This window comes from Camelina sativa, chromosome 4 (genome assembly GCF_030686135.1).
Source record: "Camelina sativa cultivar CO46 ecotype springtype chromosome 4, ASM3068613v1".
NCBI lineage: Eukaryota > Viridiplantae > Streptophyta > Magnoliopsida > Brassicales > Brassicaceae > Camelina > Camelina sativa.
The window spans coordinates 6,303,538-6,316,889 of NC_141883.1; the positions used below are offsets into that span (position 1 = coordinate 6,303,538).

Consider the following 13,352-nt stretch of genomic DNA (forward strand, 5'->3'; position numbering starts at 1 on the left):
TAACTATATTTTATAGTTTTAATAGTTGATTAAATCTTTCATTTTTTAAAACTAATAGAAATAAATATTACCTCATATATTCTAATAGCATATTTATGTAAATAATAATAAATAAATATTTTCTTATATAATTTAATAGTATATTTAATAAATTAAAAACTTGTTTTTGTAAATATGTTAATCTTGAGATGCGTAATTGCAATTAAAACTTCAAATCATTTTGGTGACGACACATCAGTATTTTCAGCAAAATGCTTCTCTATAAATATATAGGGGATTTTGATATTTTAGAAACTTCTTTCTTTGGAATTGACAACTTTAACTAAAATTTATGTAGTTTCTTCAACACTGGTTTGTGAAAATTAAACCAAACCAAATCGTACCATGTGGTTTATCAAGAACATTGGTTACAAAATACGGCGTGCGCCAATACGAACACTTACTTACACATCTAATAGGAAATGGAGATACGCACACATAGTGTCTTCAATTTATCCATTTAAGACGTTACCAAAAGGCCGACTATAGTCTTTTCTATATCTTTCAGATTTGTTATCTCTCGTTCTAAACGTAAGATTGAAGAGAGGACGATGGAGAAATTATCTAATGGCGTAAAAGATCACTTTTTGATCAGTGACAATTCTATATCACCTTCAGCTCCTGCTCCTCTTAAACAGCCTTTCGTCATCGGTACGATTTTTTTTTTTTTAATTTGTCTCTGAGGATTTTCATTGGTTTTGGTTTGGTTTGATTCGATCTGCTAAATTCAGGTGTTGCCGGAGGAACCGCCTCCGGGAAGACGACGGTATGCAATATGATCATGTCTCAGTTACACGATCAACGTGTTGTGCTTGTGAACCAAGTAATTTATTTAACCCTTACATCTGTTTTTTACAAATCAAATCGTCAAAACAGTCGTGTGAAAACATTTGATTTTGCAGGATTCGTTTTATCATTCCCTTAGTGAGGAGAAACTAAAGAAGGTTCATGAATACAACTTCGATCATCCTGGTGAGTGATTGATCTGAGGACGATTTGTTATTTTTTTTTGAATGAGAATCTTGTTTTTGATTGATTGAAAACTACACAGCTGCGTTCAACACCGAGGTTTTGCTTTCGTGTATGGAGAAATTAAGATCAGGACAACCAGTGAACATTCCTAGTTACGATTTCAAAATCCACCAGAGCATTGAATCATCTAGTCCGGTAAGATAAGCGTTGTTCATTAGACCTGATTATGGACTAATGACGATTCAATTCAGGTTAATCCTGGTGATGTAATCATCTTAGAGGGAATCTTGGTTCTTAATGATCCTCGAGTTCGTGATCTCATGAACATGAAGATCTTTGTCGACACAGGTTTGTTATTTCCTCGGCTTTAGATTGAAACAGTTTCAAGGTCTTTCTGCTTATCCAATACAAATTTACACCAATATGCAGATGCTGATGTAAGGCTATCAAGAAGAATACAGCGTGATACTGTCCAGAGAGGAAGAAACATCCAAAACGTGCTTGAACAGGTTCAGTGATGAGTCTCTGAATCTGATATAATGTTTTGTTTCTAGCTTTTAATCATCAGACCATCACTTTTGTTTTTTTTCAGTATACCAAGTTTGTGAAGCCGAGCTTTGACGAATTCATCCAGCCATCGATGAAGTATGCTGATATAATCATTCCTAGAGGAGGAGACAATGATGTTGCAATTGACCTCATTGTACAACATATTCGTACAAAGCTGTGCCAACACAATCTCTGTAAGATATACTCAAACATCTTCCTCATATCTTCTACGTTCCAGATCAAAGGAATGCATACTCTTATCCGCGACGTCAACACAGCCAAGCATGATTTCGTCTTCTACGCTGACCGATTGATTCGATTGGTAAATGCCTCTAGTCAGTACATTCAATTTCCGGAAATAGGTTTCTTATAAGGAACCAAACTAAGCCTGGAGTTGTGTATGTTTGTTTCAGGTTGTGGAACATGGACTTGGTCATCTTCCTTTCACAGAGAAACAGATCACCACTCCAACAGGTAACTGAGCCACTAAGATGTTGGAGTTCAGGTAAAGATTAAAATGTCACTTTATGTAATCGACTTTTTGAACTTAACAGGATCAGTGTACACTGGAGTTGACTTCTGCAAGAGATTGTGTGGCGTCTCAGTGATCAGAAGGTATCTAAAACAAAGCTTTGCTATCTCGTTTGTTTTCGGATTTGTACATTGCTATGGTATCCTTATGTTTTTGGTATTTACAGTGGTGAAAGTATGGAGAATGCACTAAGAGCTTGCTGCAACGGTATTAAGATTGGCAAAATCCTCATTCACAGAGAGAATAACGATGGTCGTCAGGTCTGAGATTACATTGCCTGCAAACATGCATGTTTCCCCCATTCATCTCAGCTCAAACAGTTTTGCTCATTCAAATGATGTTTCTTGCAGTTAATATATGAGAAGTTGCCTAAAGATATCGCAAGCAGACATGTCTTCCTCCTTGACCCTGTTCTAGCTTCAGGTTCTAGTAGTAACCTTCTAAAATTGTTAACAGGATACTCTGCAGTGAAAGCTATAACTTTGCTTCTGAGCAAGGGAGTTCCAGAATCACATATCATCTTTCTCAATCTTATAGCAGTAAAGATCAACCAAAGAAACCTCTTGTCAATGTTTCTTCTCGAGCTATAACTCATCAGTATTATTATATACTAACCCAAGAAAAAAACTGCAGGCACCTCAAGGTATCCACGCGCTCTGCAAGAAATTCCCAATGCTAAAGATTGTGACTTCAGAAATCGATGCATCCCTTAATGAGGACTCGCGTGTGATACCAGGCATGGGAGAATTTGCAGACCGTTACTTTGGTACAAACAACATTAGTTCAAAAGTAACAACAAGCTTCACTGCAAATCTCAAGTCAAGAAGCTAAAAAGATATACTCTTCTATAGTCATTAAGCTACTTGGGAACCAACAAAGCCATAGCATTATTATCATATAAAACTTGAATAACCTTCTGATTCATCCTGAGATTCTCTTTCTCCCATCTTCATTCTCATATTTTGCTAATATTTATCCTATTTCTCTAAATTACTCTATCCAGTATACATAACATTACATTGAAACCCATTCATTCTTTTCTTAGTAGACTAATCTCCATTCTTATAGTTGTCTATTGTGTACAACTCCAATACTATTACTGATTTATTTTGGCCTGATATGACTTGAATGCGTATAGAAGAATAATAGATTTGTCATTTCATTGCTAATTCCGGGCAAACAAAAACCAAACATCTCATTCCATTATCTTTCAAACCAAAAGTATCTTTGCTTTGCAGCAACAAGAAATTAGAAAACCAGATACAGGTTCACATCTAGATTTCAAAAAGAAACCTAGAAACTAGAAAACAAAGCTTGTTGGTCTTACTGTTGTTTGGCTTCAACCTTCTTCTTCTGCCATAGCCTGTCGACTCCACTGTCAGCATCACCCTATATCGTTTCAAGAAAGTGTTAACAATGTCATGAACTAACAAAAGCATTACATGACCAATTCTAGTTAACACAATGATCCAGAACCAATTCCATTGCTATACTAGATTAAAGTCAGACAAGTCTCAAGATTTATGATAAAGAAGCTGACTTGACAAACCTGAGCACGGACAAAACCGCAGAGAGCAAAGGTAGTGAATTGACCAGTGTACACCCCATCAGCATCGAGATGACCAATGTTGAGCTGCACAGAAGCATGATCCTTTGATGTGATCAACCTGTTAGTAGCCGAGCTGCAATTATAATCCAAAAACAAACAAGAACAATCAATTCATTAAGTTTCCTTACAATAATAATAAAAAAGTTTTTTTTTTTTTGTTCTTTTGTTTTTGTCAATCTTGACCCTCTTCGTTCTGCATCTTTTGGAGCTTAGAACTGACAGATTTCTAAGTCTTTGAACTGCTACAAAACAAACAATTGTACACAAAACATTGTAAAAAAAAAAAGCACGAGAAAAGATCCAAAAAGAGAATAATTAAATCGAAGGGGAAGACGAGTTTTGTTTACCAGTTCCTTAAAGCAGAAGTAGAAACTGGGGACGACAGGGAAAAAAATGCTTCTCTTCAACAAGCCGTGAAGCAAAAACCCTAGCGTCGAAGTTGGTGTCGTGTTAAGACAAAACTAACCTTGCGTTATTGTTTTAGTTACTCCACGTGCCATTAGATCCGTATGATACCGTTTTTAGTTTTACATCCTTGTTACCTACCACTTACCAGTCTCTCTACCCAATTTAGACCCTTCAGCTGGTACGTATTATTGATCCTAATTTAGATGATATTCTTCCTTAAGTGAACGGCAAAACACTAAATGACACGTGAAAAGTAGTCGTTTGTCTCTCGGGGTTAGTTTAAAGTAACGCCTGGGAACCGCGAGTCGAGATCCGAGTAAGGATATAGTGTCACACTTGAAAAGTAGTTGTTTCATCTATCTCACAAAAACTTGTAATCATACAAATGTAACTTTTATAAATTGTGTCTTAATATGATACATATCCATGGTCTCATACATATATATATATATACACATAACACATTCAAACATTACATTTAACTAGAGTAGCTTCGCCCCAAATTGAATAGTAAAAAGGAAAAAAATTACCTTTTTAGTCTTCAAAACATCTCATGTGAACTACAAAACAGGGACAACAGCTCTTAACTTATGCTTTTGGCACCCAAATAGTTAGTCTCTTATTTTATTGTATCCATCTGAAATTCACTGGCGATGGCCTTCTGGTAAAGCTACCACTTTGTGGAATGGCACTGTTCTTTGAGGTAATGCTCCGTCTTCTTCATCATCATCGAATTCTAGCAAGTACCTAGTATGAATCAGATATTATCAAATTAAGCACTTGAGATTCTTAAATCTTAATTAAAAGCGCCTAATTAGTTGATGATGGGATATGAACAAAGGTGTGGCTGCAGGAACTTACTCGTCAGACTTCCTCTGGAACCACATGTTCAACATGCGAGGTTTAGATAACTAGAGGTTAGTTCTGATTGGTTTTATATACATCTGCTGAAACGAGTTTGAAATGTTGCGGGAAAAAAAAGCTAACCTTTCGTGGGGTACTGACTACAGTTGCCTTGTAGAGGGCTGTGGTTCCAGGATATACAGCTAAGACATGTTTTCCTGGTAGAAACTCTTGTGTGCTTGTAGGATCATTCCTTTTTGGAAACGGTAGAATACATGACATTGATAGTTTATACGTCCTAAAGATAACAAGAGAATAATAAGCAAGCTGCTCTAGCTATGTTATTGCAAAAGTTTCAGAGTTATAAAGAGCTCTTAATTACCTCTGGCCACCTCCTTCTTCATCATCTCCTGGTTCTTCATCAAGTACTTCAACTCTGTGAAAAAGGTTCAAAACACTATTTAGACGCATATATGAATCTATTGTCTAGCAAAATATATACCATAACTGCATCATAACGGCTATCTACTAGTTTTATCCTAATATATAAATGCATGATTCATGAAAAATCCTCAAAATCTATCTTTTAGCACAACTATGTATAAAATTGCATGATTGTTCCCTCTCCTAACCTAACCAATGAGGAAATGATCTTACTAAAAGGGTTCAAGCTTACTCTTTTGTTTCTCTGTCGAAGTGAATAACTTTCACCACAAACCATTCATCCTTCTCGGCATCCTCGGCTGTGACTCTTGCAGCAACCTACAAAAAAAACAGATGTCACATAATAACTTTTGGCCAATTTTGAAAGAAACAAGTGATTCAAGTCCTCCAAGAAACAAATGGTGTAGTTGTTGTTGTACCTGTTCACCCTTTAGACTGGCATATGCCTCGATTTGATTTCTCATGGAAGGAGAAACTCTTGTTACATCTGAATCTACTTTCATTCTCTTTCTCTTCTGTTCGTTGCCTTCTGCCACTTATGTGATATCATTACAAGCATCGGAAAAACCTTAATCCCTCTTTTATATATATATCAATACATTACTTACAAGACTAGCCTGAGATATATTCAAAGAAGGGTCTTAACAATAATCGGAAGTATACCTAATTTTCTGCGTTGTTGCCCAGTTGGTCCAGATGGAAGCAGAGAATCCAACTGAGTAAGCAGAATATTTGAAACGCTGCAATAAGCACACAGCTTTAGAGATTTGGGTTTTTTGCACACAAACAATTGAGTCATTTAGTTGTATCATCCACTCTCTAAACCATTCAAATCTGATGTAACAACTGAAAGGAAATGATGAAGAGATCTGGCTTACGTTACTTCACTTTCTGAAAGCTCTTTTGCTTGAATGTACAAATTTTTAAGCTTTGACAATGAAGTATCACCAGGCTTCTCAACTATCTCAGGTGCTGCGGTTCAAAACACATACACAAGTCAGCCAGAATAACTCATTGAAAGCAAATAACAGTCATATAGAGTCACATAAACTTCAAACCATTCTAGCTGAAACAAGCTCAATTCAGTATAAGATTCTCATTAGTCTGTTAGATAATTCGATAAATCTAGTCCGCTACGACGATTCTTTCCAAGTACGAAAACAGAGCTTAATCAAGAAATTTCAAAACTCTTAAAGATTCACAAGGACAAATGCCAAAAGTGGCTAAATCCTCTTCTTGTTTTCCCTAATCAAAGCACAATACCAATTTCTACATTACGACATGAATAGCTAAAGTCTATTAATTGGTTCTCTTAGCAGATAACTGTATTCAAAATTCAAACTTATCAATGTAAACTAACAACAGAGTTCTATCTAATTACTTCAAGATCCAAAACCCAAATGATCCTAATAACCATAACTAATCGAACACAATCAAAGATCAATTAAAATAATCACGCACGTCTAAGAGAGATCAAAAAAGCTTCATTCAAAAATTTGGATAGTAGTAAAAAAAAAAAACCAAAAAAAAAAAAGGCTGAAAATGGAAAGACTTTACTAGCTTGAAGCTTCTTATGCATCTTATTGATCTCCACAAGAACTTCCTCTTGTTCTTTCCTTAACCGATCAAGCTCCTTCGTATTATCTAATATTCCGGCAATGTCCGGCGACGACGACGACATCGTCGTCTTTCTCTGCTAACAAAAATCCCGATAAAAAAGAATATACCCACCAAATAAAAAAGACAAATTTAAAATTCTAATCACTTAAAGTTTCAAAAAAAAAAAAAATTCTGTTGGAAACTTCAAAGAAAAAAAATACAATTTTTATGTTCAAACTTCAAACATAGGAGGAGGACAAAATCTCAGAAAAGATCTCAGTTTATATTTTTCTTTTTCTTTTCAGATTTAGTAAATGCAAATCGCAATTTTGTTTTGTTTTTGTTGATTTGTGATTGGGCAGATCAAGTATGAGTCGTTTTTATATAAAGGGAAAGGTTTTTTAAAAGCATATCCTTCTATAGTTCCCCAATATATAAATTTTGTAGTTATGAGTGTGTAATAATAACTTGGATTAGACCAATGCAAGTAGGATAAAAATTTTTAAATGGAAATTAAGTAAATTTATTTGAACTAGATTTACTAATCAAAAGCTTTTATTATTTAAGAGAATTTAACAAAAAAAAAACTTATTAGATTATTTTATTCTATAATTGTTTTTACACTATACTATTTTTAATTAACAAAAAAACTTGAACTGAACACCTGTTAGTATATTATTCATAATCATAAGATTTATCTTTTTAAGAGAATTAAAGAAAACAAATTTTATCATAACTTGAAGTCAAGCAATTAAAATCTTATCAGATTAATTTATTTTAAATTTGTTTCAACTCTATAATAATTTTTTAACTAAAACAAATTAGAATAGATAAAATACATAAGTTAAACTGAACACCTGTTAATGTATTATTCATAGACTATTATCATAGTTATAGAAAGTGATTATCATAATTTTACCTGTCTAATTAGAAGAGCGTTATAAACTTTCTTACTCCTTCTGCCATTTGTATATGAATGAAATGTCCAATTTAGATAAACTATGCTTTTAACGGGTCTTGGTTGATTAAGAAGTAAACTAATTCAACTTATTTTGTTCACGAAAGACAATTTGAGTTTTTTTCTTTGTTTGAGCTAGCTGTCTATGTTGCCACTTCAAACAGTAATTTCGATAAGTGTGAACCATTTATTGATTCCAAAACTGGAGACGTTTTGAAGGTAGCATCCGTTTATGAATAATGATCGAACACTTTCTGATTTACGTGTTTATTGGAATATGAAAACTTTGGTATTGTCGTCTCTAATTAGTAGACATGACTGAAATCCTTGTTTTTTTTCTTCCTATTCTAATATATTTGCACTCGCATGCTCCTCTTCTACTAATGTTTTGTAGTTTTTTTTTTTTTTTTTTGTCAAACAGCTTAATTTTCTATTCAAGAGATCAAGGGGATTACATAGTGTAAGGATTGATCCCAAATAAGACTTAGTACAACAAGATTTGAAACATTAAAAGCATAAGATAGAGTGATAAGATACTTCGACCAAAGATCCATAACTCGGAGACAAGAACGATAAGGCACATTGCCACAAGCGAGAAGATGGTGAGTCGAAACCTCTTCCACGAGCAAGTCAGGGAGATGGTGAATAGTCATAGTCGATTGACAATCTAATTTTAAAAAGGTATCCAAGACCTCAAGCTCACCAACATGAGACATATTACTTCTTCTGCAAAAGATAGTAAAAAGGTTAGTACTGGTGAGCAGTTTCGCGGCCAAATTGATAACAGGCTTTTCCACCTAGGGTATCAATTCCCTATGCAGTTGTAGTACATAGGGTTATCAATCCAAATGGTTGTTTATGCTAGCAGGAAGGATGCAATCATAACAATGCAAGTCAAGCCAAGCAATAATGGGGTTTTGTCTAACAATCCTAAAATAATAAAAGAAAGGAATATAAACAAGAAACCACACGACCTAAGCACTCAATGCAAGCATTTGAGTACAGGATCGGGTGGGGTGATCGAGTAAGCAAAGAATGTATGAACAACTCGAGGGGTTACTCGAAGCAGGTGATCGTGTACATGTTCGGGTAAGGGATCGAGTGATGAATAAAAATGCAAGCAATTAAAATACGAAAGCTTCTAAGGATGGGGTAATCGAATCCTAAGTGTTCGTGAGCAATATGGATGTCTTACATGCCTCAAGCAAATATTCCCTAGACAATGAATCTCTAATATCTTGTTAAAACACTCTCGTGATAGAAACAATCAACCTTGATCACTCCCCTACCCAAATCTCGTTGGAGAAACATGACCAAGCAGGCAATAAAAACCGATTCATTATTGTCAGTAAACCCCTTACTCATCTAATCTCTTAGGCTAAGTGAGTAAACCTCTAGCATTGGTTGATTCAAGCATTTCATCTACACCTCTCGGTGGTAAAACGCCCTAGATCTAATCTCACCCTCTCGGTTTGTTGACAGCATTAAGAACACCAATCTAGAAGGGAATCTATTAAACATATACAATCAAACTAAGACATCCTAACCAATCAAGAACACGAAATCATTTATCCCATCCCTAGAAACTTTACTACACTACTCGGAATTCATTGCAAGAGAAACAAAAGCATATACGAATGAAAATTGCATTGTAATAAACGATAGAATCGAGAATAAAGAGTACAAAGTAGAGATCTAAAGAAATGACAAAAAAGATATAAAATAAATCCTAACAAAAAATGAAAAGTGTTTTGAGTCGTTCAGTTCTCTCACAGAAGCTCTCGCTCTCTGGTTTGAGGGTCTGCGGCGTGCTAGTTTGCAAGGAAGAAGAGGAGGGGTTTATATATGGAAACCCCTTTGACCTAGCTTTCCAGTCCTGCCCGAGGGTCATGTTCGGGTTAATCCTCGGGTAGATCTTCGGGTTGTTCTTCCTGCTTTCGGATCCTCCTCGATCGTGTTGGGGTTTGGACTGTTCTTCCAGCTCGATGGCTCCTTCGGGTACATGCTCGGATTTGTCCTTGTTTCTCTCCATTTTAGGCTCTAAAGCACCTGTTTTCATCCAAAGTATGCAAATGCAAGAATGCAACACCCTAAATGGCCTAAAAGTGAATTCCTACAGTTAATGACCTAAAAATGCTAAGGTAAGGGTATAAACAATGCAAAATATGGACAAAAAAGGATGCTAAAAACATGCAAATTAGAGAGTTATCAACTTGCCGAAGGCATTCCCATTTTTTCAGAAGATTAGAAGGCCAAGTCTGGGACTGAACAGATCTCGCTAGATGTATCTGGATAAGGGCGACGAAGATCTGTGGTAGTTTGCAAACGTTTAAGGTAAAATCCGGTAGATGAACAAACCGGGGTAATCGTTTCTTTCATTGACGGAGCAAGTTCAGAGACGAAAAATCAGAACTATTCAACAGAAATTGTTCTTCAGATGAAAACCGAGAAGATTCAATCAATGGAACTTTGATCCATCGAAGATTAAACCACACTAGTACCATTGTCGATAGAAGCATAGCGCTTGGTGTATAAATATTGAGAGAGTATCGTAACAATAGGGTTAGTGGGCTCGTAGAAGGGTTTTAAATAACATACCTGGACCTAGTTGTAGAAACAAGTGAACCAACTTGCTTATAGATGGGCTTCAAGAGTGTATCAGTTTGGCCAAGCCCCTAAGGCCCATAAAAAGATGTCATCAGTAGAACTAGGTCAAATCCTTCCGCCATCAGCTTCTTCATCGGCTCAGGCGATGATCTCGATCTCCACAACATTAGTGAACAAGGAGCTGTAAGAGACATTTGTGGACACCGGATGGATAGTTGTTCGACGAGTATTGCGAAGCTTTTAAGATCCGTAGATCTAAAAATGATTAAGAGGCTAGTCTCAGATTTAACATAAAACCAACCTTTAGATGCAAGTTTTGTGGTTATGTTTGAAAGTTTATTGTGTTTAGGTTAATGAGTTTGATTTATAATGGATTAGTTGAGAACGAATTGATTTTGGTATAATTTAATTAATGTGGACTCATTAATGTTTGGAATTGTTGTCAAGAACTAGAATGGTGCAACTAAAATTTGTGATTATATTGTGACTTTGTTAAGGATTTTGTTATTGTTCACAATATTAAGTTTAGGTTTTTCAAATCTCATTTTAGGTTTAGGAGTTTGATTTAGATTGTATTTGTTGGAAACAAAGTGATTTTGATGTAATTTAATTAATTTAGATTCATAATGTTTGAAATTGTTGTCAAGAAATAGAATGGTGCAACTGAAATTTGTGATTCTATTGTGACTTTGTCAAGGATTTTGTGATTGTTCACATTATTAAGTGTAAGCTTTTTTAAAACTCATTTTTCGTTTAGGAGTTTGTTTTAGAACGGGATTTTTTGGGAACAAAGTGATTTTGAAGTAATTTAATTAAATTGAATTCATAACGTTTAGAATTGTTGTCAAAACTAGAATGGTGCACATGAAATTTTTTATTCCATTGTGACTTGTTAAGGATTTTGTGATTGTTTACATTGCTAATTGTAGGCTTTTTCGAAACTTGTTTTAGGTTTACGAGTTTGATTTAAAATAGATTTGTTGGGTAGAAAAATATTTTTATGTAATCTAACTAATATAAATTGATAATGTTTGTAATTATTGTCAATAACCAAAATGGTACAATTGAAACTTGTGATTTATTGTGATTTTGTTAAAGATTTTGTGATTATTCACAGTATGAAGTGTACGCTTTTTCAAATCTCATTTAGGTTTCAGAAATTGATTTAGAATGAATTTGTTGTGAACAATGTGGTTTGGTGTAATTTCATTAATTTGGATTCAGAATGTTTAAAATTGTTGTCAAAAACTAGAATGCTGCAACTAAAATTTGTGATTCCATTGTGATTTTGTTAATGATTTTGTGAATGTGCACATTATTAAGTATAAGTTTAAGGAGTGTTATTTAAAATGGATTTGTTGGGAACGAAGTGATTTTGGTGTGATATAATTAATTTATATTCATAATGTTTGAAATTGTTGTCAAAAACTAGAATGCTGCAACTGAAAATTTTGATTCTATTGTGACTTTGTTAACGGTTTTGTAATTGTTCACATTATTAAGTTTAAGATTTTTCAAAGTTAGTTTTAGGTTTAGGAGTTTGATGTAGAATGGATTTGTTGGGAACAAATTGATTTTGATATATTTTAATTAATGTGGATTCATAATCTTTAAAATTGTTGTCAAAAACTAGACCGGTGAAACTAAAATTTATGATTATATTTTGACTTTGTTAAAGATTTTGTGACTGTTCATAATATTAAGTGTAGGTTTTTTTCTAATCTCATTTTAGGTTTAGGAGTTTGATATAGAATGTATTTGTTAGGAACAAAGTGATTTTGGTGTAATTTAATTTATTTGGATTCATAATGATTGGAATTGTTGTCAAGGACTAGAACGGTGCAAATGGAATTTTTGATTCTATTATGATTTTGTTGAGGATTTTGTGATTGTTTACATCATTAATTGTAAGCTTTTTCAAAGCTCATTTGAGGTTGTGGAGTTTGATTTTGAATAGGTTTGTTGGAAACAAAGTGATTTTGGTGTAACTTAATTAATTTGGATTCATAATATTTGGAATTGTTGTCAACGACTAAAATGGTGCAACTCAAATTTGTGATTTATTGTGACTTTGTTAAATATTTTGAGATTATTTACATTATTAATTTTAGGCTGTTTCAAAGCTCATTTTAAGTTTAGGAGTTTGAATAAGAATGAATTTGTTGGGAACAAAACTATTTGGGTGTGATTTTATTAATTTGGATTCATAATTTTTGGAATTGTTGTCAAGAACTAGAATAGTGCAACCAAATTTTTTGATTCTATTATGATTTTGTTAATTATTTTGTGATTTTTCACATTATTAAATTTAGGCTTTAGGAGTTTGATTTAAAACAGATTTGTTGGGAACAAAGTTATTTTGTTGTAATTTAATTAATTTGAATTCATAATGTTTAGAATTGTTGTCAAGAACAAAAATGGTGCAGCCAAAATTTGTGATTCTATTGCGATTTTGTTAGTGATTTTTTGATTGTTCACATTATTAAGTGTAGGCTTTTTCAAAAATCGTTTTTGGTTTAGGTGTTCGATTTAGAATTTTTGTTGCGAACAAAGTGATTTTGGTGTAATTTAATTAATTTGGGTTCATAATGTTTGGAATTGTTGTCAAAAACTAGAATGATGCAACTAAAATTTTTGATTATATTGTGACTTGGTTAAGGATTTTGTGATTGTTCACATTATCTAGTTTAAGCTTTTTCAAAGTTTGTTTTAGGTTTAGGTTTTTGATTTAGAATGGATATGTTGGGAACAAACTGATTTTGATATAATTCAATTAATGTGAATTCGTAATG

General features: G+C 33.8%; 2 protein-coding genes across 8 annotated transcripts; one reads left to right on the top strand and one right to left on the bottom strand.

Annotated features, from left to right (window-relative positions):
• The first annotated feature begins 441 nt into the window (after positions 1 to 441).
• On the top strand, positions 442 to 3,159 carry LOC104779982 (uridine kinase-like protein 5). Of its 2 annotated transcripts, XM_010504435.3 has the most exons (13): positions 466 to 690; positions 771 to 862; positions 942 to 1,011; positions 1,091 to 1,206; positions 1,263 to 1,359; positions 1,441 to 1,520; positions 1,604 to 1,882; positions 1,974 to 2,034; positions 2,115 to 2,175; positions 2,259 to 2,352; positions 2,443 to 2,515; positions 2,549 to 2,631; positions 2,726 to 3,159. In XM_010504435.3, exons 1-13 carry the CDS (start codon positions 591 to 593, stop codon positions 2,921 to 2,923), a joined length of 1,404 nt encoding a protein of 467 aa, XP_010502737.1. In that variant the 5' UTR covers positions 466 to 590; the 3' UTR covers positions 2,924 to 3,159. The 2 variants fall into 2 exon arrangements, with proteins under 2 accessions (XP_087366119.1, XP_010502737.1); XM_087509993.1 differs by having other exon boundaries at positions 442 to 690; positions 2,443 to 2,631.
• A 1,327-nt stretch (positions 3,160 to 4,486) lies between these two features.
• Positions 4,487 to 7,381, bottom strand: LOC104779985 (SAGA-associated factor 29 homolog A). Of its 6 annotated transcripts, none has more exons than XM_087509995.1 (9): positions 6,954 to 7,347; positions 6,275 to 6,368; positions 6,060 to 6,136; positions 5,816 to 5,922; positions 5,629 to 5,714; positions 5,335 to 5,388; positions 5,097 to 5,250; positions 4,971 to 4,984; positions 4,487 to 4,856 (listed from the first exon to the last, which is right to left on the bottom strand). In XM_087509995.1, the coding sequence occupies exons 1-9, from the start codon at positions 7,075 to 7,077 to the stop codon at positions 4,754 to 4,756; spliced, it is 813 nt and encodes a 270-aa protein (XP_087366121.1). In that variant the 5' UTR covers positions 7,078 to 7,347; the 3' UTR covers positions 4,487 to 4,753. The 6 variants fall into 6 exon arrangements, with proteins under 6 accessions (XP_087366121.1, XP_087366120.1, XP_010502746.1 ...); XM_087509994.1 differs by having other exon boundaries at positions 5,816 to 5,925; XM_010504444.3 differs by having other exon boundaries at positions 5,816 to 5,931.
• Positions 7,382 to 13,352: the final 5,971 nt, after the last annotated feature.

Coding starts and splice junctions, on each gene's coding strand:
- LOC104779985 (XM_010504444.3), bottom strand. CDS start 7,077: ATGTCGTCGTCGTCGCCGGACATTGCCGGAATATTAGATAATACGAAG. Junction 5,389..5,628: donor TTCGACAGAGAAACAAAAGA/GTAAGCTTGAAC, acceptor CCTTTTTCACAG/AGTTGAAGTACTTGATGAAG. Junction 5,251..5,334: donor GAAGAAGGAGGTGGCCAGAG/GTAATTAAGAGC, acceptor TGTTATCTTTAG/GACGTATAAACTATCAATGT.
- LOC104779982 (XM_087509993.1), top strand. CDS start 591: ATGGAGAAATTATCTAATGGCGTAAAAGATCACTTTTTGATCAGTGAC. Junction 1,207..1,262: donor GCATTGAATCATCTAGTCCG/GTAAGATAAGCG, acceptor GATTCAATTCAG/GTTAATCCTGGTGATGTAAT. Junction 1,521..1,603: donor TCCAAAACGTGCTTGAACAG/GTTCAGTGATGA, acceptor GTTTTTTTTCAG/TATACCAAGTTTGTGAAGCC.